At 35.0% G+C, this 26,985-nt stretch overlaps 1 protein-coding gene across 1 annotated transcript in view; it reads right to left on the minus strand.

The window, feature by feature from the left end:
• Positions 1-233: 233 nt before the first annotated feature.
• LOC136025062 (aspartate aminotransferase, cytoplasmic-like) overlaps positions 234-26,985 on the minus strand; it is a 107,810-nt gene continuing 81,058 nt past the window's right edge. The window contains exons 7-8 of the mRNA XM_065700744.1: positions 20,946-21,088; positions 234-1,602 (exon numbers count right to left, since the gene is read on the minus strand). Coding sequence (XP_065556816.1) covers positions 1,454-1,602; positions 20,946-21,088 — 292 coding nt within the window. The 3' untranslated portion in view covers positions 234-1,453. The remainder of the gene's footprint in view (positions 1,603-20,945; positions 21,089-26,985) is intronic.

Raw genomic sequence — 26,985 nt, forward strand, 5'->3', positions numbered from 1 at the left:
GAGGACTCAACATACAAAATTTTCTTCACGCAAACTGGTCAAATCCTAGGCGGGAAGAAACCCGTGCATCAATGGGAACGATAGTCCTGTTTAAGCTATCTGTTGATTCTTGCGAATGTACAACAGATGCATACACCCAGGCTGTGAAACTGAATTAAAAACTAGGAACCTATTAAACATAATCTCCTTATCCTGAGCTGGAACTTACGTTCTAAAAAGGAACAAAGACAATGTAATATGCAACACACAGCTTTCATTTACTTCTAGTATACAAACTACAAGAGGTTTCAGAAAAACAAAAGCTATCACATATAAACAGGTAAGCTGATACATTGTACACCATCCGCACTGCAATTTGACGTCTCAAAAAAAACATAAACAACTTGAAAAAAAATCACAGTTTTCTTTTTAATATACTAATTAATAGCGAATAGAGAAACATATTTTGGCTTTAGATATAACTAAAGTTAATTAATGGTATATCGATGACAAAATCTATTAATAATAATTAAAATTGCTGGTTTCAAAGATGTCTAGAAGCTCCTATTTCACGAAGCAGTTCTAACACCTCCAACACGATTAGTTGATAAAACCGAGTTAAGACAGATTTGAAAAGGGTTTTTACCAAAGTTAACATAGAATAACCAGTAGCAGAAAATCCCGATTTTAAAATTAATTTAAGAATTTTGATGCAAATAATCTTTTTTGGAGAAGTAGCTAATTCGTATTCTTATCCCGTCCCTCAAGAAGGTTTTGAAGCTTTTAGGCAAGTGAATGGAAACGTGCTTATAACAAAAATAATTAGCAAGGAAAAGCAAGAAGCGATACTGGGGTCTCATTGCGGGAAATATTTGGATTGATCATAAGTCATTGCATGCTTTAACACAAAGCCCTAAGTTATACTGAAATCTAAACCTGTCATTCAACCTTGGCAGCAATTAACGTAGACGCACAAAACTGACGAGAAAAAGAAAATCGTGACTTCTGCAAAATGGAAAAGATATTTGTTTTTAATTCTTTTTAATATTTAGAACAAATACGTATATTTAAAACGTATTATGCATGAAAAATACCCCTGGATTTTATTTTTCTTAAAAGACGGTTGCTAGTACGATAACAAATGTCATTCTTTTAATAATTTTTTAGTTATTCAAGTTTTCAATAAATATTCATGAATTTAAGTTTCTCAAAACATTAAGTAGTTATCCTTCAGAAGTCAGCTATTTTCTCTGTAGCTCAGAAGAAAATTTTAAAGTATTTAATAGAAAATAGAAAGAAACGAGATCTAACCTTAAGCATCTACTTTAATCCAGTCCATGTAAAAAAGAAAAGGAAATAAAAGAAGTACAATGTGACTTACTATCAAAGAAAGATACCGACACTTTTTTTCTAAAACAAAGTGAACATTCTAAACATATCAGTTTCAATTGAGTTCCAACGAGAAAGGATAGATTCAAAGGGAAGATTGAAACTTAATAACAGCATCATGAATAGCGTTAGCAATATAGTCAATATTCTTCGTAGTAACTCCGCACATGTTGATACGCCCTGATTTCAGCAAGTAGATGTGATGCTCCTTGACAAGATATTCAACTTGTTGCGCTGGAAAAAAGGAAAGACGTTGAATCAACTGTTTCCAAAAAAGAAAGACCGCCTATGGATTGAAAGACTGAGAACATTTTTTTTTATGAAGAACATTGAAGAATTATTTAGCAAGAACGTGCAGATATTTATTAGTCTGTTCTTTTCGTTTATTTAAGATCAGGTTTTGCATCTGGAACTCTGGTAAGGAACTATTACTTTAAGTTATAAGTCAATTAAGCGTTTTACACCCCATGGAGAAGCTCTGCTTCTTCGGGGATTATTTAAAATGCAGTACACTTGATTTAAACCAAGGATTTCACAAGATTTCCAGAAATAGCCTAGAATTCCTTCAGGGGAAACACTGTCTTTCTTTCGATGATGAAGTCGCTCTATTCAAAACCCTAGCAAATACCCATAAATTTATTCTAGGGATGGAAAATTCCAGAATCCTGAGAGATCCGCAAAAAAACGGTAGTAAAATACAAGGCACCTGTCAAGTACAGCGACCACACTCAAGAAGTTTGATCTATTTGATCTGTTCAAAACCGGTTTCTCTGCTGGCTTCTTTGTATGTACAGATATAATCAGCTTAGCCTGAACGAAGTAAACTACTATGTAGGTATATTTTTATTATATATTTAATATATAAAGCTGTTTAGGTTAGACATTTAATATAATGCGATCCGGGCGGCCTGCTTTCCATAATTATCTGCTGTATTTTCCATAATTTTGTTAATAAAGTATTATATTTTCATCATACATTAGTATAGTTCATTAGGATTAACCTAACTTCACTTATTGGGCGTGGTCGCTGTACTTAACTAGTACCAAATACAAAAATTGAGAAACGTGAGAAATTGTGAAAAAAAGCCTAAAAATAACAAGGTCTTATTGAGGGGAGGAGCTTGGCCCGAATCCCGACTTCAGCGCACTTTTTTGACAATACTAATCAAAAATATTTTATTTTTACTAGTAAAATTTCTATATGCAATGGGGTATTTGCTTCGAGGTTGTTAGAGGATTACTTATACTTAATGACCCACACAACCATAGAAGCTGGATATTTGATACAAAAACCTCTGATTCGCTTATAAGTGTTTCTACTCACAACACTCTCCAAAATAGACCCTCTCAAAACAAGCATTTGGTACCTTAGTGATTAATTTCAAACTAAACAGACTTATGAGTTCCTTAACATCTCCTTTCCATGGATTTTAATGTCTGCTTGACTGGGACGTAGCTCGGATTGCATTTGCTTTGGTGGGGGGGGGGAGGTTGGTCCTCTAGCCCGTCCTGGCTGCTACACTGCTGCTATCCTTACCTTTTATGAGATTTTAAGACCAATACAATAATAGAATTTTCTACGAATTTTACTGATTTTATTAATAGCGTTTTGAGGTGTTTCACATTAAGACTATGGTAGATATAGCTAAAAGAAAGTAGGCTAGCAAGCTAACGAAGGAACAAGTATTTTGGACAATTGGAAGCATCTTTTTTTTTTAACTAGCTCTTTTGCTTTATTAAGGGTTACATAACTATTTTTTCAGTTTTATTCAAGATAGAACACTCTCACTAGGACCTTTATGGTGACATATTTCCGAAGAATCCCAAAATTTTTATTACCCCTTACGTAACTATAGGTGACAGGAACAATTCAACCACCTTAAAGCCATCATTATCATGGCACCCAAAACTACATCCTTATGAAATTCAGCAATACCACGGACACGAAGGTGGCTGTAATACAGCGAAAGTAACTGTCATCACACTGATTGAAAAGCACTGAAGTCCGATTTTCCATAAATAAAAAGTTCTATCCTAACAGTATAAAGGACATGAGTACGATTGTAAGTTGCTGAAGGAATTAAATCAAACAGTTCGTGGTAACGAACTGTAGTAAGGAGCGACCCGGCTCAATAGTAACCGAAAATCTAAAAAACGGAATTTTGATACCAATAGTTACATCAAAAGAATTGCATTTTAATGCTGATTTTAAATAGAAGTTTCATCAAGATCAAACTTACCCGTCAAAAGTTATGAGCCTGAAAAATTTGCCTTATTTTAGAAAATAGAGGGAAACACCTCGTAAGAATCATTGAATCTTAACGAAAATTACACCATCAGATTCAGCGTATCAGGGTACCCTACTGTAGAAGTTTCAAGCTCTATCTACAAAAATGTGGAATTTTGTATTTTTTCCCAGAAGACAGATCACGGATGCGTGTTTATTTGTTTTGTTTTTTTCCAGGAGTGATCGTATCGACCCAGTAGTCCTAGAATATTGCGAGAGGGACTCATTCTAACGGAAATTATAAGTTCTAGTGCCCTTTTTAAGTGACCCCAAAAATTGGAGGGCACCTAGGTCCCCTCCCAAACACATTTTCCCCCCAAAGTAACCGGATCAAAATTTTGATATAGCCATTCTGTTCAGCTTAGTCAAAAACCTAATAACTATGTCTTTGGGGACGACTTAATCCCCCACGGTCCCCAGGGGAGGGGCTGCAAGTTACAAACTTTGACCATTGTTTACATATAGTAATGGTTATTAGGAAGTGTACAGATATTTTCAGGGGGACTTTTTTGCACTTGGGCGGGAGTGGGTAAGGGGAGGGGGTTACATGGGAGGATCTTTCCATAGAGGAGTTTATCACGAGGGAAGAAAATTTCCATGAAGGAAGGGCAGGATTTTTTAGCACTATTTAAAAAGAAACAATGAGAAAATAAATACAAAAATGTTTCACCGGGAAGTAATGAGTAGCATTAAAACTTAAGACGAACATAAAATATTACGTATAAAAGAAGGTTTTCCCCTCCACAATACCTTGCTCTTTACGCTTAAGTATTTTTAGTAATTTCAACTATTTATTCAACTGCCTTTCTGATTCAGGGGTCATTCTTAAAGATTTGGGATGAAATTCAAGCTTTAGTGTAAAGAGTAAGGTATTGACGAGGGGGCAAACCCCCTTATATACATAATAAAAATACACAAATATAGAAGTTCGTTACGTAAGGTAATTCGTAAGGTACGCATGTTTATTACTAGCAAAAAAGTTCGTACAAAAAATAAAAAAAATCTAGTTGCATTTTAAGTAACCGAAAATTGGATGGCAACTAGGCTTCTTCCCCCACCCTTTTCTTGTCAAAACCATGCGATCAACACTATGAAAAAGCCATTTAGCAAAAAAGACAAATTTCGTTTTAATTATTCATGTGCGGTGAGCCAAAATCGAAACATGCATTAATTCAAAAAGGTTCAGAAATTAAATAAAAAAAATCAAGTTTTTTTTAACTGCAAGTAAGGAGCGACATTAAAACTTAAAACTAACAGAAATTATTCCGTATATGAGAGGGGCTGTCCCCTCCACAACGCCTCGTTCTTTACGCTAAAGTTTGACTCCTTCTCACGGCTCTACTTTTTAAAACAATAAAAAACTTTAGCGTAAAGAGCGAGGCGTTGTGGAGGGGACAACCCCTCTATATACGGAATAATTTCAGTTCGTTTTAAGTTTTAATGTCGCTCCTTACTTGCAGTTAAAAAACTTTTTTTATTTATTCAATCTATATAAAGTCAGCTGTCATTTACACATGTTCGTAATACGAAAATTTATCCCAAATTTATCCCAGTGAAGTTCTAGGTTTTCAAGAATGATCAAACAGTTCGTGGTAACGAACTGTAGTAAGGAGCGACCCGGCTGAATAGTAACCGAAACTATAAAAAATGAAATTTTGATACCAATAGTTACATCAAAAGAACCGCATTTTAATGCTGATTTTAAATATATAAGTTTCATCAAGTTTAATGTTACCCATCAAAAGTTACGAGCCTAAGAAAATTTGCCCTATTTTAAAAAAAAGATGAAACAACCCCTAAAAGTCATAGAATCTTAACGAAAATCACACCATCGCATGCGTGTTTATTTAGTTTTTTTTTCTTTTCTTTTTCCCAGGGTGATCGTATTGACCCAGTGGTCCTAGAATGTTGCAAGAGGGCTCATTCTAACGGGAATTGAAAGTTCTAGTGCCCTTTTTAAGTGATAAAAAACTGGAGGGCACCTAGGCCCCCTCCCACGCTCAATTTTTCCCAGAAGTCACCGGATCAAAATTCTGAGATAGCCATTTTATTCACCATAATCGGAAAAGCTATTAACTATGTCTTTGGGGACGACTTACTCCCCCACACTCCCCGTGGGAGGGGCTGCAAGTTCCAAACTTTGACCAGTGTTTACATATAGTAATGGTCATTGGGAAGTGTATAGGCGTTTTCAGGGGGATTTTTGGTTTGAGGGGGGGGGGAAGTTAAGGGACGTGGAAAGATCTTCCGATGGAGGAATCTTTCATGCGCGAAGAGAATTTCAATGAAGAAGGAGCAGGATTTTCTAGCATCATTTAAAAAAACAATGAAAAAATAAATATGAAAGTTTTTTTTCAACTGAAAGTAAGGAGCAGCATTAAAACTTAAAACGAACATAAATTATTACTCATATGAGGGGTTCACCTCCTCGGAATACCTCGCTCTTTCCGCTAAAGTATTTTTAGTAATTTCAACTATTTATTCTACAACCTTTGTGATTCAGGGGTCATTCTTAAGGAATTGGGACACAATTTAAGCTTTAGTGTAAAGAGCGAGGTATTGACGAGGGGGTGAGCCCCCTCATATACGCAATAAAAACATACGAAGATAGAAGTTCGTTACGAAAGTTATGTATATTTTTTACTAATGAAAACCTTCGTAAAAAATTAAAAGTTCTCGTTGCCTTTTTAAGTAATTAAAAAATTCGAGGGTAGCTAGGCCTCCTCTCCCGCTCCTTTTTCTCAAAATCTTCCGATTAAAACTGAGAAAGCAATTTAGCCAAAATATTAATATACAAATTTCGTTTTAGTTATTTATGTGCGGCGAGCCGAAATCAAAACATGCATTAATTCAAAAACGTTCAGAAATTAAATAAAAAAAACAAGTTTTTTAATTGAAAGTAAGGAGCGAAATTTAACTGAAAACGAACAGAAATTACTCTGTACATGAAAGGGGCTTTTCCTACTCAACGTCCCGCTCTTTACGCTAAAGTTTTTTGTTGTTTTAAAAAGTAGAGTTAAGAGAAAGAGTCAAACTTTAGCGTAAAGAGCGGGGCGTTGAGGAGAAAAAGCCCCTTTTATGTACAGAGTAATTTCTGTTCGTTTTAAGTTTCAATTTCGCTCCTTACTTTCAGTTAGAAAAAACTCGTTTTTTTTTATATTTAATACTAGTAACAAAATGGAGCTGACTAAATGGAATTGTGGCTAAAAGTTTATTTTCAGAAGTTTAAAAATTCGTGAAAAATTAGGGTCGGTCTGCATGAAACTTTCAGAAACAAAAAGTTAATAGACCAATTGACAAAAATGTAGTGGAGGAGGGGGGGAGGGCAAAATGTATTCTTTAAAATCTAGGGAAGATTATTGTCTATTTTTCCAACAAAAATACCGAAAGAAGTATCTTTAGATAGAGAAATGTTTTCGATATCTAGTGGGGGGGGGGGGGGGGTTGAAGATATAGGAGGGGTAAATGGCCTCATTTCCTTCAATTGCTCATCCCTCCCTCTTAATAAGGCATTTGAAGCAGGTCAGCGAATATTAATAAAAAGGTACTGCTTTCCTAAGGAATTATCTCCAAAATAGAGTGGAGTAGCCTATGCTCACTTGAATAAATGTTCTTCAAGTAAAAGAGTTATTAATTGGGCATTCCTTTGGATTCTATATTGGATCCTACTCTTTTTTTTAATTATTATTAATGACCTGCCTAAATGTGCTTAGGGTTTCTTTAGAGTTTAGGACATTGATGATCCTGAAAATTCCTTATTTTTACATAAAATATTACCTTTATGTAAAATAAATTTGTATGTAATATATATATATATATATATATATATATATATATATATATATATATATATATATATATATATATATATATATATATATATATATATATATATATATATATATATATATATATATATTATAAATACTACTCAACGTCCCGCTTTTCCTACTCAACGTCCCGCTCTTTACGCTAAAGTTTTTTGTTGTTTTAAAAAGTAGAGTTAAGAGAAAGAGTCAAACTTTAGCGTAAAGAGCGGGGCGTTGAGGAGAAAAAGCCCCTTTTATGTACAGAGTAATTTCTGTTCGTTTTAAGTTTCAATTTCGCTCCTTACTTTCAGTTAGAAAAAACTCGTTTTTTTTTATATTAATACTAGTAACAAAATGGAGCTGACTAAATGGAATTGTGGCTAAAAGTTTATTTTCAGAAGTTTAAAAATTCGTGAAAAATTAGGGTCGGTCTGCATGAAACTTTCAGAAACAAAAAGTTAATAGACCAATTGACAAAAATGTAGTGGAGGAGGGGGGGAGGGCAAAATGTATTCTTTAAAATCTAGGGAAGATTATTGTCTATTTTTCCAACAAAAATACCGAAAGAAGTATCTTTAGATAGAGAAATGTTTTCGATATCTAGTGGGGGGGGGGGGGTTGAAGATATAGGAGGGGTAAATGGCCTCATTTCCTTCAATTGCTCATCCCTCCCTCTTAATAAGGCATTTGAAGCAGGTCAGCGAATATTAATAAAAAGGTACTGCTTTCCTAAGGAATTATCTCCAAAATAGAGTGGAGTAGCCTATGCTCACTTGAATAAATGTTCTTCAAGTAAAAGAGTTATTAATTGGGCATTCCTTTGGATTCTATATTGGATCCTACTCTTTTTTTTAATTATTATTAATGACCTGCCTAAATGTGCTTAGGGTTTCTTTAGAGTTTAGGACATTGATGATGAAAATCCCATAAAATATTACCTATATATATATATATATATATATATATATATTTATATATATATATATATATATATAAATATATATATATATATATATATATATATATATATATATATATATTATATATATATATATATATATATATATATATATATATATATATATATATATATATATATATATATATATATATATATATATATATATATATGGTTACGCGACTGGTTCTAAGTAGGATGTTTTTCTGTTGTGTGTATAGCCTCTTACGTCTAAGCTTTGGAGTAGGCTTAGTACAAGGATAAAGGAAGCATCAGGGTTGTCAATTGTAGCTCGAGAGTGCTATTTTAGCACTATTTCATCATGTGAAGCACTACAGCATGCGCTACACGGAATCTAGCACTTGTTCTCTTATGGCCAAATTGAAAATATAAGACATATAAAATGCAATTAAACTATGTGTCTCACATCAAAATATACGTCAGAACCTTTTTTTATGCATGGCAATAATCTAAATACATTTAAATATAGGATATACGTGTACGAACACATTTTGCCGTTCTGCAGCTCTCTGATCAACACATGATACATTTTTATTCCTCTACATTAAAAAAAAGATAAAAAATTAACATAAAAATTAATCAAAGTACACTTAAACGGACCATGCTTGTGTCGCGGGGCAAGCCGTGACACGTGCAAAATATTTATCAATTGTAGCACCCAGAATCGCTGTGTAACACGCAAATGTGGGCAACTTTAGATATTGACCGTGGTGGTAACCATGGGGAGCATACAGCTTTGATCAACCTAAACCTGAGCTACGCATAGGACTACACGATAAGTAGTTCTCTACCCAGTAAGTGGATAGCCCCCCTCCTCAATTCCTCGGTCTTTACGCTAAAGTGTCGAAGTTCCTTAAATATTCTTCTCATTCAAGTTCAACGGCCCTTGTGCTTCAGGAGTCATTCTTAAAAATTGTGACAAAAAGTCGAACTTCAGCGTAAAGAGCGAGGGTTCAGGAAGTGGCAGCCTACCTCAAATATGGAATAATCTCCGTTCGTTTTAAATTTTAATGTTGTTTCTTACTTTCGTTGAAAAATTGCGTTTTTTTTTGTAATTTAATCTCTGGCCGTTTTGTCAAATAATGTCAAGAAATCCCTTCCCACCTTCCATGTAAAATTTATCCTCAAAAATTCCTCCCGGAAACTTTCCTACCCATTGAAAATTATCCCAATGGAAAACACCCCCCCCTCCCACAGAATCTTTCTCCCTGAAAAAAATGCTTACAGCCCTTCCCCCACGGACTATCGGAGTCATGTCATCCCAAAGGCATAACTATCGAACCTTTCAACTATCTGAATCAAACGGCGAACTCAAGATTTTGCTGGATATCTTTGGGGAAAAAAGGACCTTGGGAGAGAGGCTAGTTGCCCTTCAATCTTTTTCGTCGGTCAAAAAGAGCACTCAAACTTTTGATTTCCGTTCGAACGAGCCATCTCGCAACCTTCTAGGACGATTGATTCGAGATGCTCGCCACTGCAGGGAAGAAAAAAGCAACAAATAACCACGCATTAGTAATCTTTCTTCTGACAAAAATACAAATTCCACATTTTTGTGGATAGGAGCTTGCAATCTCTACAATAAGGTTCTCCGATATGCTGAATTCGATTGTGTGATTTCGCTTGACATTTTAGTGCCCTTTTTTCCTTTTTTCGGAAATCCAGCAAATTTTCTCAGGTTCAAGAGTTTTGATGGGTAACATTAAGCTAAATGAATTCTACATATTTGGAATTAGCTTAAAAAACCATATACCATGTATCTGTTGAACTTAAATTTAACTCGGCACATAGTTCCACCCTCTAATTCCGAAAATCATAGACCAAAAAATGCATTGTATTTTATTTATTTTTTATTTACTAGCATAGCTCATCTTTTACTGTGCTGCTGCTAGTTTTTTGACTTGTAATTAAATATTGCAAAAAAAAAACTACAGGAAGTTACTTTCCTAATTTTATTAATCCAGTTTCTATTTAAAAGATCGACAATACCTTTGCCTTTATAAGCATGGCAAGCAAGGTAGCTACATAAAAAAAAACAACTCAATTAAAGAACAAGGGATAAGATAAACATAAATCACTAACGACAAAAATTACTTTCTATAAAATTCGCTGAAGCCTGTTTCCAATGCCGAGAAAGGCTTTCCAGAAATTGAAAATTTCAAGAAAGGGGAAAAACCACGGAAAAGAAAATAAATTATCAAATTGCTTTACTATGCAATCAACCTGAAACATTGATTGAGTAAAAGCTCTGTAAAGCTAAAAAAGAAGTCAGGAAAAGAATACAAAAGGTTACCAAGGGTCCATTTAACGTAATATTGTCTATTATGGAAGTAAATGAATCAAAAAACAATTTTTCTAAAAAAAAGACCAAGAGTACAACACACTTCCAGGAACACACTTGCTAGATTTAAGTAATAGATGTGTATGAGAGTGAAGAAGTGATGTTAGGTGACGAGAAAACTGATCAAGTGGGTCACTTTACTTACATGGATAGTATTTAAAGATGATGGATGCAACAAAGATGTAAAAAGTATAGCAGCCAGGGCTCAGCCAGTTTTGACACATTTGAAAAAACTTTGGAAGAATAGGAGGACGAGTTTGTGAACTAATATTGGACTACTAAAAGAACTCTAAAACGTATGCATGCTGAGGTAGGTGCCCGTTTCACTGAACGTATATCAAATACCAAGCTTAAACAAAAAAATGCAGTTTAGTTCCACTTTTTAGGACTATAATGAAGGAAAGGTGAAGATAGCTAAACCATGTTTTACGGATGAAGGATGACAGATTGCCAAATATGGCTATCCACCTGAGACCAAACAAAAAGCAAGTCGTCCACGAATCGGATGAGAACAAACCATAAGAAAGGATTTAAGGGGCATAGGAACTTCATGGCAGGTGTAAATAGTAAAGTTTTGAATAAATTAGGGTGGAGGAGAGGCATGCGAAGATGTCTTGGCGTTAAGCATCATGATGCTCTGCTGAGTTGCTAGTAGCACTAGCAGTATAGATGTATACCTAGCCTCCCTCTACCTTCGCAGGCTTACTTGAAAAGTGAATTCCCATATTGAATTACATGAAGATACTGACTCTTGCTACTGTGCTCGTAGATACGCATACGTGTATGTTGACTCTATTAGACTTTATTTTATTTTTTTAATTGAAATTTCAGTAGTTAATACCCTTTTTATATAAGAAAGTATTTATGTATTTGCCATTTTTAAAACAATTAATATGCGAGAAAAAAGGGGTAATTTGACCCAATTTGGGCCAAAATTGATGTCTGTCGTACAGAATGGCAAAAATACGCACTTTGCTGTGTCGCAATCTATTTCGTTACCAAAAAAAGATCCTGGATATTTTGATTTCCGTCAAAATGAGCCCTTTTCTGATATTTTACGTTCAATGCTTATAACATATATGATATATAGCGTTCACTGGAATACGATCACACGTGGTAGGAAAAGATATTTAAAAGAGACATCGGTGTTACCCATGTACAAACATGAATTTTCTTGATTTTTCCACGGGGGACTGTAATTCAACAGTATTCAACAATGGCAAATTTCTAAATGTAATTTTTATTTCAAATTGAATTTATTTTTGGGGGTTTCTGTCTCATTTTCAAAATTCGTCAAAATGTCTTATCGTAAATACCAATTACCGTTCTATTGAATCTGTATGAAAACGACAATTAAAAAACAAATAATGATCCAAAAAAATATGCGAATATTTTTATCTATAGGAAATGTTTGTCCCTTGGCGGTGTCTCTTAATACCAATCACCCTAATATGAGCCGGGGTTCACTCTTTTCTAGGTTGTACAACTACTGAATATTGTTGTTCAAGTATTAACACACAGATATTTGAAATACGCATTTAACTGCTTACATTAATTTCTAAATGGGCATTCACTATATTTTCTTTGGTGTATTTCAAATAAGTATTTTAATATTTTTCTTTCCTGCGATTAAAACATAAAATACTTTAAAAACTACTGGCGAATCAAGGGGGCCGGGGGCAACCCCGGGCCCCCAAGAATTTCCTGGCGCCCTCTTTCGCTGTTTGTTTCTTCTTCTTTTTTTCACTCTTTTTTTAAGAATGAAATTTGTCAATTTGGTCAATTATTGGCACCTTTGTCACATTTCCCCCCCCCAAGATATTGCTCACCACATTGGGCTTCCCCCAAGATTTTGCTCTAGACCTACCCCTGTTCAAAATAGATCTATCTTCCCTAAAGAGACTATTTTTTCGCAGCGCTTTGTTTCAAGTGTCTCTACTTGCGACTGAGTTAATCTATGGGATTTTGAAATTTGACGAGTTTCAAAACTCATAAATTTAAACGAAATAGGAGGTTCGTTTTTGCTAATTTTTCTTAATGCGAAGTTGTGTCAAGTCGTGAACATTTACGAAAGCAAAGTTTTTCCTACTGTCGGAGCTGCCCAAACAAAGAGCTCAAAGGCAGCCTTTGACTCACCAGCAATTTCCACTTGCATATGAAACAAGTGAGTCAATACTCGAAAAGCCAATTTTTGTCAAAAAGCCAACTGTTTCAGCCAATTTTGCTTAAGTACTAATGCACCAGACATGTTTAGAGAAAGAGTGGGAAAGCAACTTATTTTCCAAAATAACACAGGATGGAATTCAATTTATGATGCTGTAAAGCAAGTCAAGTCATAACTTACCAGGAAACAGATAAACTGACGAAACTGTGGGAAAAGCTAAAGAAGTCAAGACTCACAGCACTTAGACTGATGTATTTGTTGAATATTTGAATGTTTTTGGCGAAAGCTTCAGACATCTCGCAAGGTGAGGAAGATATTTTCTTATGCATAGGGTTGCCTGTCTTCCTAAGAGTGAAAAAGAAGCTGGGAGAAATGAAACATAGTAGTACTTAGAAACCTGCAAATACTGTGGATGTAATAATAGCTAGCCCTGAGAGACATTTTGGAACTCATCGAGATACAAAATAATATGTTTTTTTTTAGAATAAGAAAAGGGAGATGATGGAAATCAATACTGACGTCGATGAGAGTACTCGTCACCGGTCAAAAAAGAACCACACGACAGAAACTTATCACAGCCTCTAGCAGCTAAAATGATACTGGAACCAAAGATCATTGATCTTTTCTCATTCATGCCAGTCGAAAGCTCAATCATGGAACTGGGCGAGCAGAACGACTCGTTTCTGAGTGTTGATTTATTGCGACTCAAGGATGACAGACGCCAAGACGTAATGTCTGTTATACGATAAACACAACCTGTTGAGCGTCCCTCCTCAGTCGGTTGTTCGATCCTCACTTGTAAAAGAAAAAAGCTGGAAGACAAAAGGCTCTAAAGTACACAGGTCCGTAATATTTAAATACTTAATCAGTGTATTATCAAGATCACTGATGGTGGAACCATTGCTGAAAAATTCACTTATATATACGTACAACTTACAAAAGGACATAAAACAGGACTATTATAAATGCAATAGATTTTCAGCTTTTGTGTCAGCCAAATTGTTGTAAAAAACTAAAATAATGACTTGTTGCGTAGACACTATAAGGAAGAGGTAAAAAATGACTGTAATTACATTTTCGAACGGAAGAAAGTTATATCTTGGTCTCACAGTACCTTTCAAGATCCGCGAAAGCTTTTTAATATTGTTGACCAAGGGCGGTCACCATAATATTGTTCCACAAATATCTCCTCGTGTCTATCTACCAAAGACTTTTAATTGTGAAACATAAAGGAGAGAAGCTATTGTTCCAATCTACTGGTTCCCAGAGGTTATTTCTCATTACCAAGGAGTTGATATTATAGAAGGATTCCACAATAAGAAGATATTAATAAAGTTTAGCCTGAATTCTTCCCAAATAATATGTCTGCATAACGTCATAAGTATGCCAATATCAAGGATGTAGATGGCAATTAAGATAGAAAAGGCAATTAACCAAAAAACTTTTCTTTAACCTACGCAAGACAGCCAAATTAAATATAATGCCATAACCGTATTTAGATCAGAAATAATTTTGAGTTTTTTTTGAATTCCGTGGCAACCTACCACAGAGATTAACAATTTCTGGCGATCAGACCCAGGCATAACAACTGAATATTTCTCAGCTTCGACTCTTGTCTGCCAGGCTTTGGTCTACCCCCCCCCCCACTTGGCTAAGAAGCTTCACTGCCTCACATCTCGGTCCAAGGCTGTCTCTTGTAGCCTGTATGAATCACCGTGACTGGATCTCTTTTGGATGCATATAGAGCCTCTCCCAAACCTTCCTCCCTCCTAACACTACCAACACCGTTTCTTGATCAATATCTATCCAATAATTACCTCTTTTTTTTATCTGAAAATAGATACTTCTTGCGACTGAAGATAAGGGCAATAATTATAATTTGCACCTCATAATAGAATGATTGTTTATCATTTATTTAGGTAAGTTAAGTTTCTTGTTAAGAAAAAAAAGTTTTTTTTTTTTTAACTGCAAGTAAGGAGCGACATTAAAACTTAAACGAGCAGAAACTATTCCTCATATGAAAGGGGCTGTCCCCTCCTCAACACCCCGCTCTTTACGCTAAAGTTTGACTCTGTCACAACTCTACTTTTTAAGATAATTCAAAAACTCTAGTATAAAGAGCGAGGCGTTGAGGAGGGGACAACCAGTTTCATATGCGAAATAATTTCTGTTCGTTTTAAGTTTTAATGTTTTTATTATTTAATTCCTGAACGTTTTGAATCAATGCATGTTTCAATTTTGGCTCACTGCACATGAATAAATAAAACGAAATTTGCATATTTTTTTTTTTTTTGCTAAATGGCTTAATTCATAATTTTGATCGGACGATTTTGATGAAAAGATGGATTGGGGGAGGAGGTCTAGTTGCCCTCCAATGTTTGGTTACTTAAATATGCATCTAGATTTTTTTTGATTTTTTTACGAACGTTTTTGTTAGTAATAAACATACGTACCTTACGAATTAACTTACGAAACGAACTTCCATATTTATGTATTTTTATTATGTATATAAGGGGATTTGTTCCCTCGTCAATACCTCACTCTTTACTCTAAAGGTTGAATTTTGTCCTAAATGTTTAAGAATGATCCTGAATCAAAAAGGCCGTAGAATAAATATTTGAAATTACTAAAAATACTTTAGCGTAAAGAGCAAGGTATTGTGAAGGAGACGAACCCCCTTATATACGTAATATTTTATGTTCGTTTTAAGTTTTAATGCTGCTCCTTCCAGTTTAAAAAAATATTTTTATTTTCTCTTTTTTTTAAATAATGCAAAAAAAAATCCTGCGCCCCCTTCATGGATATTCTCTTCCCTCATGAAAAATTCCTCCATGGAAAGATCCTCCCACGTAACCCCTTCCCCCCAACCGAAGTAATGGTTATTACTTCGTAATAACCATTACTATATGTAAACAATGGTCAAAGTTTGTAAATTGCAGCCCCTCCCCCGGGGACTTTGGGGTATTGAGTGGTCCCCAAAGACACAGTTATTATGTTTTTGACAAAGCTGAACAGAATGGCTATCTCAAAGTTTTGATCCAGTGACTTTTGGAAAAAATGTGCGTGGGAGGGGGCCTAGGTGCCCTCCAATTATTTTGGTCACTTAAAAAGGACACTAGAACTTTTAATTTCCGCCAGAATAAGCCCTCTTGTGGCATTCTAGGACCACTGGGTCGATACGATCACCCTGGAAGAAAAAAAAACAACAAAAAAACACAAATAAACACGCATCCGTGATCTGTCTTCTGGGAAAAAAGATACAAAATTCCATATTTTTTGTAGATAGGAGCTTGAAACTTCTACGGTAGGGTTCTATGATACACTGAATCTGATGGTGTTATTTTTGTTAAGATTCTATGACTTTTAGAGGGTTTTCCCCCCTATTTTCTAAAATAAGGCAAATTTTCTTAGGCCCGTAACTTTTGATGGGTAAGACTAAACTTGATGAAACTTATATATTTAAAATCAGCATTAAGATTCGATTCTTTTGATGTAACTATTGGTATCAAAATTCCATTTTTTAGATTTTTTGGTTACTATTGAGCCGGGTCGCTCCTTACTATACAGTTCGTTATCACGAACTGTTTGATACTTTTAAGATTTCATTCAAATGAAGCATCCGATAAAAGCAGAAATTATTTTATAAAGACACAAGCTTAATTTGGCTTAAAGACAACATAAGAGAAACCCTTATGTAAATGACAAAAACATGTATTTATTCAAGAAGATTATCAGTTTTGAAAAACCAAAACGTAATAAGACTATCGAAGCGCCCCAATTGGGAGCACTTTAATAAAGAACGATGTGCCATCTATCTATATATATAAAAATAAGTTGTATGTCTGTTATGTCTGTTACACTATGTCTGTTACGCCAGATTATATCTTCTATATATATATAAAAATAAGTTGTATGTATTTTTGTGTTGAGGGTTTGCATATGACGTCTGAAAAATAAAGAAGAAAAAGAAAACTGAAACTAAAATGAGAAAAACTGGGAATTGCATAAATATTTCAATATATTTTGACAATAGACCAAAGTAATTCGAAAACCTTAAAACAGATACTTTGAAGTTTGAGGTTTATTATAAATTGTTGAGCTTTAGCAGGCTTGGCACGTGAAGATTTTTCCAACTGTCAATGTTAGAATGAACATTGACAAATTGAAAAACATTGAAAAAGATAGAATGTTACCAAATCCTACAATGGCAGAAGAAACAGCCGAGGAAGCTGCTCAAAGAGTTAATGCCAAAAGGCTTGCGGCTAAAGAACGCAAAACCGCGCAGTTAGATGAAGATCAACCTGGACAGCGAAAATCAAAACGTATCAAAACTGAAAATGATAGCGATGATGATTGAGTTTGGGATTTTGACTTGGATAAGGTCATCAGTGCCTACCAGATTTTAGTTAAAAAAACAAAGGTTCGGCGACATACGATATACATAGTGACGAAAGACAAGCCAAGGTAAAACAAACCAAATAACTTGAAAGTGATCTTCTTCTATATATATATGACGTCTGAAAAATAAAGAAGAAAAAGAAAACTGAAACTAAAAATGTAAAAAATGGGAATTGCATAAATATTTCAAAATATTTTGACAATAGATTAAAGTAATTCGAAAACCTTAAAACAGATACTTAAAACTTTGAGGTTTATTATAAATTGTTGAACTTTAGCATGCTTGGCACGTGAAGATTTTTCCAACTGTCAATGTTAGAATTGACAGTTGGCAAATTGAAAAACATTGAAAAAGTTAGAATGTTACCAAAAAGCAAAACCAGGCTTGCGGTTCAAAGAGAAAGGGCCAGATTACGAATGTGCAATTTACGTCAACGAAGGCGTGTCGAGGAACTACCAGAGCAACGCGAAACCAGACTTGCTGCTGAAAGAGAAAGTAAAAAAAGAAGGTGTGTCGAGGAATCACAAGAGCAATGTGAAAACAGGCTTGCGGCTTCAAGAGATAATGCCAGATTAGGAATGTGCAATTTACGTCAACGAAGGCGTGTCGAGGAAGTACCAGAGCAACGCGAAACCGGGACACAAATGACGACCGGGACACCGGGACACAGGGAATATAAATGACGACCAGGACACTCAAAGAGAAATTACAGACTGGGACACCGGGACACAAATAACGACCGGGACACATGGAATATAAATGACGACCGGGACACAGGGACACAACTACAACGGGGACACCGGGGGGCACAGGGGGAATATATAAATGACGACCGGGACACAGGGAATGTTCGATTAGTAATCACCATCAACAAAGCTCAAGGGCAATAATTAGAATAATGAGGTATAGATCTGAATACGGATTGTTTTTCCCATGGACAATTATATGTTGCATGTTCAAGAGTCGGTAAACCTGACAATCTATTTATATGCACAGACAATGGGACAGCGAAGAATGTTGCATATTCGCAAGTTTTACGTAGTTAAACACACACACACACACACACACACACACACACACACTCTATATATATATATATATATATATATATATATATATATATATATATATATATATATATATATATACATATATATATATATATATATATATATATACATATATATATATATATATATATATATATATATATATATATATATATATATATATAATATATTTACAGGTGGGACACAGGGACACAACTACAATGGCGCGTAAAGACTTACGCGCAGGGGGGGGGCTTGGGGGGGGCGAAGCGCCACCCCAACAGCTAGTATATATATATATATTTTTTCCGACAACTTCGTATTGAAGGGAAGGTCGTAGAAACTTGGGAGAGAACAAATTCAATTGGAAATTGGAAGTTCTAGAGTGCGATTTAAGAGTCGAAGTGACTGGATTATTTTGCCAAGTAGTAGTTATAGCCGCAAAACAAGCCCCGTTTGAATTATCACAATTTGCAATTTGAAGGCTCGATCAGGACAATTCGGATCTCTATTTAGTGAGAAACTAAAATAGTGAAAGTTGTTATTTGACAAACAACATAGGTTCTGCTAAATGATTCCTCGGGGATTTGTACCAAAATGTTTTTGTAAGGTCATCAGTGACTCATTAACGTGTACTACGGCGTTATTTACTGCCTCTTACATGTCTGCATTTATGCGTACTGGATTTTCGGAGTGAGTTATTGAAGATTAAAATCGTTTTCAGAACTTAGGATTATTTTTTAAGCTATTTCATTAAATCTTATCACCATATTCCATCGTCTAAAGCTATTTACGGTTTAGAATTACGCGCATTTTGGTTCACATTATCCTTTTTTTCCAGAGAATGTGGCAATTTTTAAAGTGACACTGCCCATGGAGACACTTTTAGCCCAAAACTTAAAATGCTTTGCAGTCGTTTAAGAGCTATACACATATAAGAGCTGACAGTCGTTTAAGAGCTACTGTGATAAGGCCCAAAATACCTTCAACGAATCTTTCAAACTACATCAGATCCAACAATTAAGGCTTGCCGATGCAGCACCAATAGATAGAAAAAAGAATTGAGGCCAGGCACTGTGATATTTCTCTGCCAACCCGGCGTCTGCTAAATTCCAAAAATAAGAAATCATGGTTGTATTTTAATGAGTTTAGCAAAATAACGGCAACATCACAATCACAGTTTATCCTAGACTATACAAAAGCAGAATTAGCAACAGGCTAAATTTGACCTAATCATTATCATTATAAATGATTACTCCATTACTACTACTATTACTAACAATTTATCGCAGCACCAAGCCGCCTGAAGTAAACACAGCTACGCACACTCTTTCTCCATCCTAATCTGTATAAAGCCGCCCTCTTTAAACCCTCCCAGGAAGTTCCTATTTCCTTTAAATCTTTTTTGTGACATTCTCCCACCCCAGACGAGGACGACCTACTTTCGTTTAGCTCTAGACGGTTGGCCAAAAAGGAAAATCTTCGGCAATCTGTCATCCTTCATCCGCAGAAAGTGCCCTAGCCATCTCAATCTTTCTTTCATTAAAGCCCTAGAAAGCGGGATTGAACCACATTTTTCGTACAGCCTGTTGTTTCAAAAATGATCAGTCAGCCGGGTACCCAGAACAATCCGTAGCCAATTTATCTAAAAAACATCTAGTAATCCTTCATCCGCTTTTCAAAGCACCCATGCTTCAGATCCATATTTGACCATTGTCATCACTGTACCTTCCAATATTCTAATTTTGGTTTTCAGACTTATTTTTTTATTCTTCCAAACTTTTTTTTAACTGTGAAAAAATACCATGAGCCTTGGCTATTCTACTTTTAACATCTTCGCTGTTCCCACAGTCTTTACTAACAATACTACCAAGGTAAGTGAAGCTGCTCATCTGATCCATCTTTTCGTTACCCAACGTCACCTTTTCATCTTCACTTATTCCTAGCCTTAGTGACTTAGTCTTCTTAACACTAATTTTAAAACCAATTCTAGCACTATGAACTCGCAAAACCTCTACAAGTTCATTCATTTTGCTCACACTTTCATCTAGGATGCTTTAATCATCAGTATAATCTAAGTCCAGGACAGTTTTTCACTTTTTGGTCAAAAAGGTGGCACTTTCGACATTAAATATTTGGTAGCACTGACAGCTGGAATGAACTCAGTCATAATACACCAAGATTAAGCAGATTTCAATCTATATTAATGAATACCCCCCCCCCCCGCAAATTCACTCAAGGTTTTCGCCCATTCGCCCAAATTCACAAAGGCCCGTAAACAAGATCAAACCCAAATCTTATGCTGAATTTTTTAGAGAGCACAGAACTGTGAAATAGTCATTAAAAAAATTCAGCAAAAAATTTTCATTTGATCTTATTTAAAGGTTGGCAACAAAACCGAACCAGAGTACCAATAATTATTGCTAACACTATAACAATTATTACAAAACATGAATACACTTAACTATTTTGATCATCGATCACTTATTCAATTTCAAGATGAGCTAAATTTATAGGTATTATATAGCGGACTTTAGGCGGCATTAGCTTACCATTCAGCCCTGTATACGAAAACATTCCAATTTGCGCAGTTATATGATCCCATTTACCAGGAGTTCCTAGCTTTTCCAAACGTTCTCGCAGGCCGGCTCTCATGGCTATTATTCTATTAGCCATGGTACGAATACATCCTTTCCTAAAACAAGAAAAAGACGAATGTTGAAAGCTTCGCAAGAATAGTTCACCGTCAGAATAGATATCGTAAATCAGTCAAAACCATACATTCGTTCTTTCCAAGGGATATTGGAACTGGGATTACCTAAGTTGGAAGGCAAGCATGAGTTATGAGGTGCAAAAGAAATCCGTGCAATAACTTTTCATTATTAAAAGCAGGTAGAAAGCATTTATAAGTTGTTGGGTCTTGGTTCTCTACATTTTTATATTGGACTTTGAGATCAGTTCCTCATTACTTGGGTTAAAAAAAAGGAAGCTGAGTGATGAAATTATAGAAAACAAAAGCAGGTCATCTGGTCGCAAACAGGCGTGATTTTCTAGTTGGAATGATCTCCATCGCAGTTCAGTTAAACTGAGGATGACTATGCAGTTTATAGGAATTATTTTAAGTAGTTTCCAATGTTATACTTAAGGAAGCATCTCTTTGTTACTCCTAGCACATTTTCTAATTTTATTTTATTCACATTAATTTATTATCTCATACTAGGATAATGTGAGGACAAGGCAGTATCCAGGGGGAGGTAGGGAGTTTGAACTTCCCAACGTAATGTTTGTCAGACGCGTAAGAATGGAACAAAAATGAATATAAACCAATTTTTGACGTTTTTTTTTTAATTTTTTTGGAACCTCCCCCCTCCCTGCGAATAAATCCTGGGTACGGCCATGTCTGACGATTTTGTTTTCCTCTAATCTCCTTACGAGCCCATTGTAGCGTAAATTATTCAGGAGGATAAAGTAATTTTTTATCTCGAAGGCACATTTTACCCATTTGTTTTTTCCGAGGGATATTTGAACTGGATTAGACTAGATTGGAAGGACCGCATTAGTTATGAGGTGCAAAAGAAATCCGTATAACAACTTTTCATCATTAAAAGCTTGTAGAACGCATTATAGCTTGTTTAATCTTGGGCTTCTACATTTTACTATAGAACATTGAGACCATTTTCTCATCACTTAGGTAAAAAAAAAAAAAAAAAAGCTGAGCGATAAAACTATAGGAAACAAGAGAAAGTCACCTAGTCATCTAGTGATTTTCTAGTCGGAATGATGTCCATAACATTTAAGTTCAACTAAGGGTAGCTACGCAGGTTATAGGAATCCTTCTAAGTGGTTCTCAATGTTATATTAAGGAAGCACCTCTTTACTACTCCTAGCAAGACATTTTCTAAATTTATTCTAGTTACATTAATTTATATAAACTCATCAGGGAATAACATGAGGATTACTGTTTTCCTCTAACTCCTTACGAGCCACTTATAGGGTAAATTATTCAGGAGGATAGTCATTTTGTATCTTAAAAGCATACTTCACTCAGTTATGTAACTCTTTTTGGATACCAATAAAGGCAAATGAGCACCACATCACAAGTCCATTGTTCTAAAATTGTCATCACGCGTCACCATCCCAGACTGCAGTTAAATAAATAAAAAAAAAACAATTTTTTTCAGCTGAAAGTAAGGAAAAACAAAACTAAAAACGAACAGAAATTACTACGTATATTAGGGGTGTTGTCTCCTCTTCAACTCCTCGTTCTTTACGCTAAAGTTTGACTCTTAGTAACAACTCTACTATTTAAAGTTACAAAAAACTATAGCCTAAAAGGGGGCGATCCCTCTAATATAAGTAATAATTTCTGTTCGTTTTAGTTTTTGATATTGCTCCTTACTTTCAATTGAAAAAAAATTGTCTTTCATTTCATTTCTGATCGTCTTTAAATAATTCCAGGAAAATCCGGCTTTCCCTCCACGAAAAGTCCCTTCCCCCAAACGAGATCTCTCCATGGGAAGTTCCTCCCACGTAAAATACCCCCCTCCTGGAATATTACCCCCAGACAATTCCATTCTAGCAGAAAATGTCCCCCGAAAAACTTCTCTCTGACGATTCCAGCTGAATTTCTTTCCTAGGACACTTTATTTCAAAAAGACTTTAATTTTAGATTACTAATTGAAAAACGTGAATTTTACAATATGAATAGAAATGGTATCATTGGCTTCACAAAGAGATACAATAAGAGTGAAGTTACATTGTACTGTAAACAATGTGACACTGACTTTGCATATCACGATCAATATACTGTGAATTCAATGATTTGCCACCATTAGGTGTTCTCGAAAGCTACCTATACATAGAAGAGGAAATCTAAAGAGGAGATAAAAAGCCATTTTTTATGTACATAGATTTTTATTAATAAACAAAGGTACAAATATTTTTAGAATATTTTATTCGTCGGACACTGAAATAAATGCTATATAGTTATGGAAATATTTTTCACTAGGAAGGCATTCAGGCGAGGACTGTCTACGTACATATTAGAAAATTCATTGAAAGTATAGCGACAACATCGAAAAACAAAATATAGTAGTACATGAAAACCACATCTTTTAGTCGTTAAATCCTGCACTCTCTTCTGGTTTTGTATAATATTTTCCCCACTGTTTTCAATAAGGTTGTTGATGTTCGGAGAGTAGAATAAATATGGTAGGCCAAAAGAATAAAAAAATTCTATATTCTTCGCTGTTTGAAATATGCATAGTCAATGATCAGTCTATACGGTCGACGGACTGCTATTAACAATGCTAATGGTATTGTTAACACTTTGAATTTTCTCAAGGAAATCCGATGGTATACAGTAGAACTTGCATTTAGACATGTACGGATCCATATGAAATACGCTGATTATTTGATTTGTGTTTTGGGTGCGAGGTCTAGTGGAACACTACCTACGGGAGTGATTTCTCAGTAAAGTTCAAATTGATTTAACGAGATTAATGCAATACTCTCAGCTAATGGCTCGGCAAAGGTGCACTCTAAACGTACACTCTCCGTTCGTCACATCTTGAGTGCCAGACAAGTCCAATACAATGATACCATGAATTTTTGCAAACATTGCATCAGTTATTCTATTCTCAACAGTCGTTGGGGGCCTACTCCTTCCTCAATCCTCGCTCTTTATGGAAAAGTCTTGAAGTTATTTATAGATACTTCTCAGTCAAATTCGACAGGCCTTGTGTTTGAGCAGTATTTCTTAAAGGATTGTGACAAAAAGCCAAACTTAAGTTGAACTTCAACCCCCCAATATGTGAGCCTGTCAGCTATGCCTCACAAGTTTCTTCAAACTATCCTTACGTGTTCTTTGTATTTACGCTTTCTAATCATTTTCTATCGCATTATTTAGCAAAACATTATTGTTAAAAGACAAATGCCTAATTCAAGCTAATGACGCAGCAGGTTTTAGACTTTTACAGTGAAAGAAAGAGGCAAAAACCCAACTTCTTCTTTGTAGAGATATTTGTTCGTTTCAAGCTGGATTTGCACATTCAATTTAAATTTCACTCGTTTTAAGATTTATTTACTCATTTATATTAGTAACTATTGTTTGTTTGTTTGCTATGATTGTTTATTTGATTTCTGTTCGTTTTGGGCTTCATTTATGCCTCATTAGCAAAACGTTTTTGTTCGTTTTAACCTTGATTTGTATATTTAACGTAAGCTTTACTCGTTTTGAGATTTATTTATTCGTTTATATTAGTACCCGTTGTATGTTTTTTTCTATGATTGTTTATTTAATTTCTGTTCGTTTTGGGTTTCATTTATTATTAAATAGCAATTTCTGGTTGTTTTGAGTCTGAGTTATTGTAGGTTTCTTTCTCTTCTGAACTTTCATATGGCCTTTACTTTTTTTAGAAAACTTCTTTTTCGGAGTGTTTTATTAACTAATTTGAATAAATACCAAAAGCTTACCAATAGAACAAGACAACATTTGGTTTTCGGATCAGGTTACTCTTGGATTTAGTGTATTTTATTGCAAAAGGACCTCTAAAACCAAAACCGGAAAGCACTCGCACATATAAACATTACTTAACTTTGAACGAGATGGAATCTCCTTTTTCGCAAGAGAAAAAAAATCATGCGGGAGGAAAGTCCCTCTGATTTTGCGATAAAACTCAAGCAACGGCAACTCTAACCTAATACTGAGTTAGAAATGGGAGATGAATACTTCAATACTTCTATTGAAAGTGGGGGCAGATATCTATTGATATGGGAGACCTAAAATCTATGGGGAGCCACACATAACTCTTTGGGAGGATGACATTACTGCATTAAAAAGCCAGTCGGTTGAAAACCTGTAGAATATGAAAAGATGTTTTGTCACTTAATAGCATGTCAAACAAAAAAACATTAATAGCCATAATAATACTGCTAATGTTTCAACTGTTGTTGCTAATACGCACTTCCAAAGGGACAATCCTATAAAAACAACAACAATAAAAGGGAAATATGACGTCAGTAATAACTAAATCCAGTCCCACGTAGTCTTTGAAAACTTGTTATTTACTGATTTCTCTTCTATATTTAGTAGCTATACAAATAACAACGAGGGAATCCCGAGCGAGAATGTTGCTTAGTTTTGTCAAAGAAGTTATTACACTTATGTCCCTTATTCGGTTATGAAAGAGAATAAATTATATATTTTTCGTTCTTTGCATTTAGATATCTGATTTTTATTTCCTATTGTTCGCTTCCATACGTTTCGTAAGCCCTAAAAGCGATTTCTCTTGGGAACTCATCTTTTTTCTTTCTAATTTCTTAGAAGGATATGAGATTCATTCATCAATGACCCTATAATAAATAATTTATTTTTAACCCCTAAAATACAAGACAAGTGGAGTAAATAAAAGATAATGAAAGAAAAAAACACAACTATACGAGCGATAAAACATATACATTACAAGTATAACTCAACTAACGAATAAATAAACAAACAAAAGGGTGGAAGGGGCCCAGAGAAAAAATATAATCCTTTTCCAATTTTGAACCTAACTTCTGCAAAGAAGTGATAATATCAGTAGTCCCGAAATATCAAATTATTTTCTTGTTCCTATAAGACCGCGGTAAATAAAGCAAAAACTTACAATAACGAAAATATAATACACGCAATTCTGCCAGATCTTTTTTTCAGGATAGGTGAAATACCAGACAGGAAGAGTTTTGAATTGTCACAAAAGCTACTATATAGCAATGCAAGCGCTTTTCGAGAATAATCACCAAGATTAGACAGTATTTTACTATTATCCACTTTAATTTTTTCTTTAACATCCCGTAAAATATTGATCCTAAAAGTTAATAGATTCGAACAAATACGAATGCCTAACCACCGCAATTCACAACGGATGGAGAAGTTAGAGCACGGAAGACAAACGGGCATAGACTTGGCATTGAAGACTAGGTACTCACACGCACCAATATTCAATGACCGACGAACACTTTGGAAATGTTTTGAAATAGATGACATGGAATTCAAGAGGCTAGATCTAGAACGACTTAATGGAAGTATATCATCCGCATATGCAATATAAAAGACATAGACCAAATCATAAAAAAGAGAGGGCATAATTTTGGAGGCACACTGTGGATACAAATACTGAAAAGATATGGTGAACGAACCCCACCCTGACCCATTCCCGAGTGAATTGGAATACTCCCACAAAAATTAGAGTGAACCTTTAACCGAATACTGAAATTACTATACCAAAACTAAAGAGCCTGAACGACAGAAACGTTGTCTACAGAAATGACTTGGGAAAACATATTTTGAGCATTAGAAATACTGTCAAAAGCTTTAGACACGTCCAGGGCCAAAAAAATGGACCTTAGGACCGCTGGCTCGAGCCTTTAAAAGGACAGAAGTTAAAACACGTGGGCATGCTGGCTGTTACAAAGGGAAACAAAACATAATCAAAAACTTTGCTAACATTACAGGCCACAGTTATGGGTCTATATGAACCACAACTTAAAGGATCCTTTCCGCACTTTAGCACCGAGGTTACTGCATCGCTTAGAAAGGAGTCAGGCACCAGA

Source organism: Artemia franciscana, chromosome 3 (genome assembly GCF_032884065.1).
Source record: "Artemia franciscana chromosome 3, ASM3288406v1, whole genome shotgun sequence".
Taxonomy (NCBI): Eukaryota; Metazoa; Arthropoda; class Branchiopoda; order Anostraca; family Artemiidae; genus Artemia; species Artemia franciscana.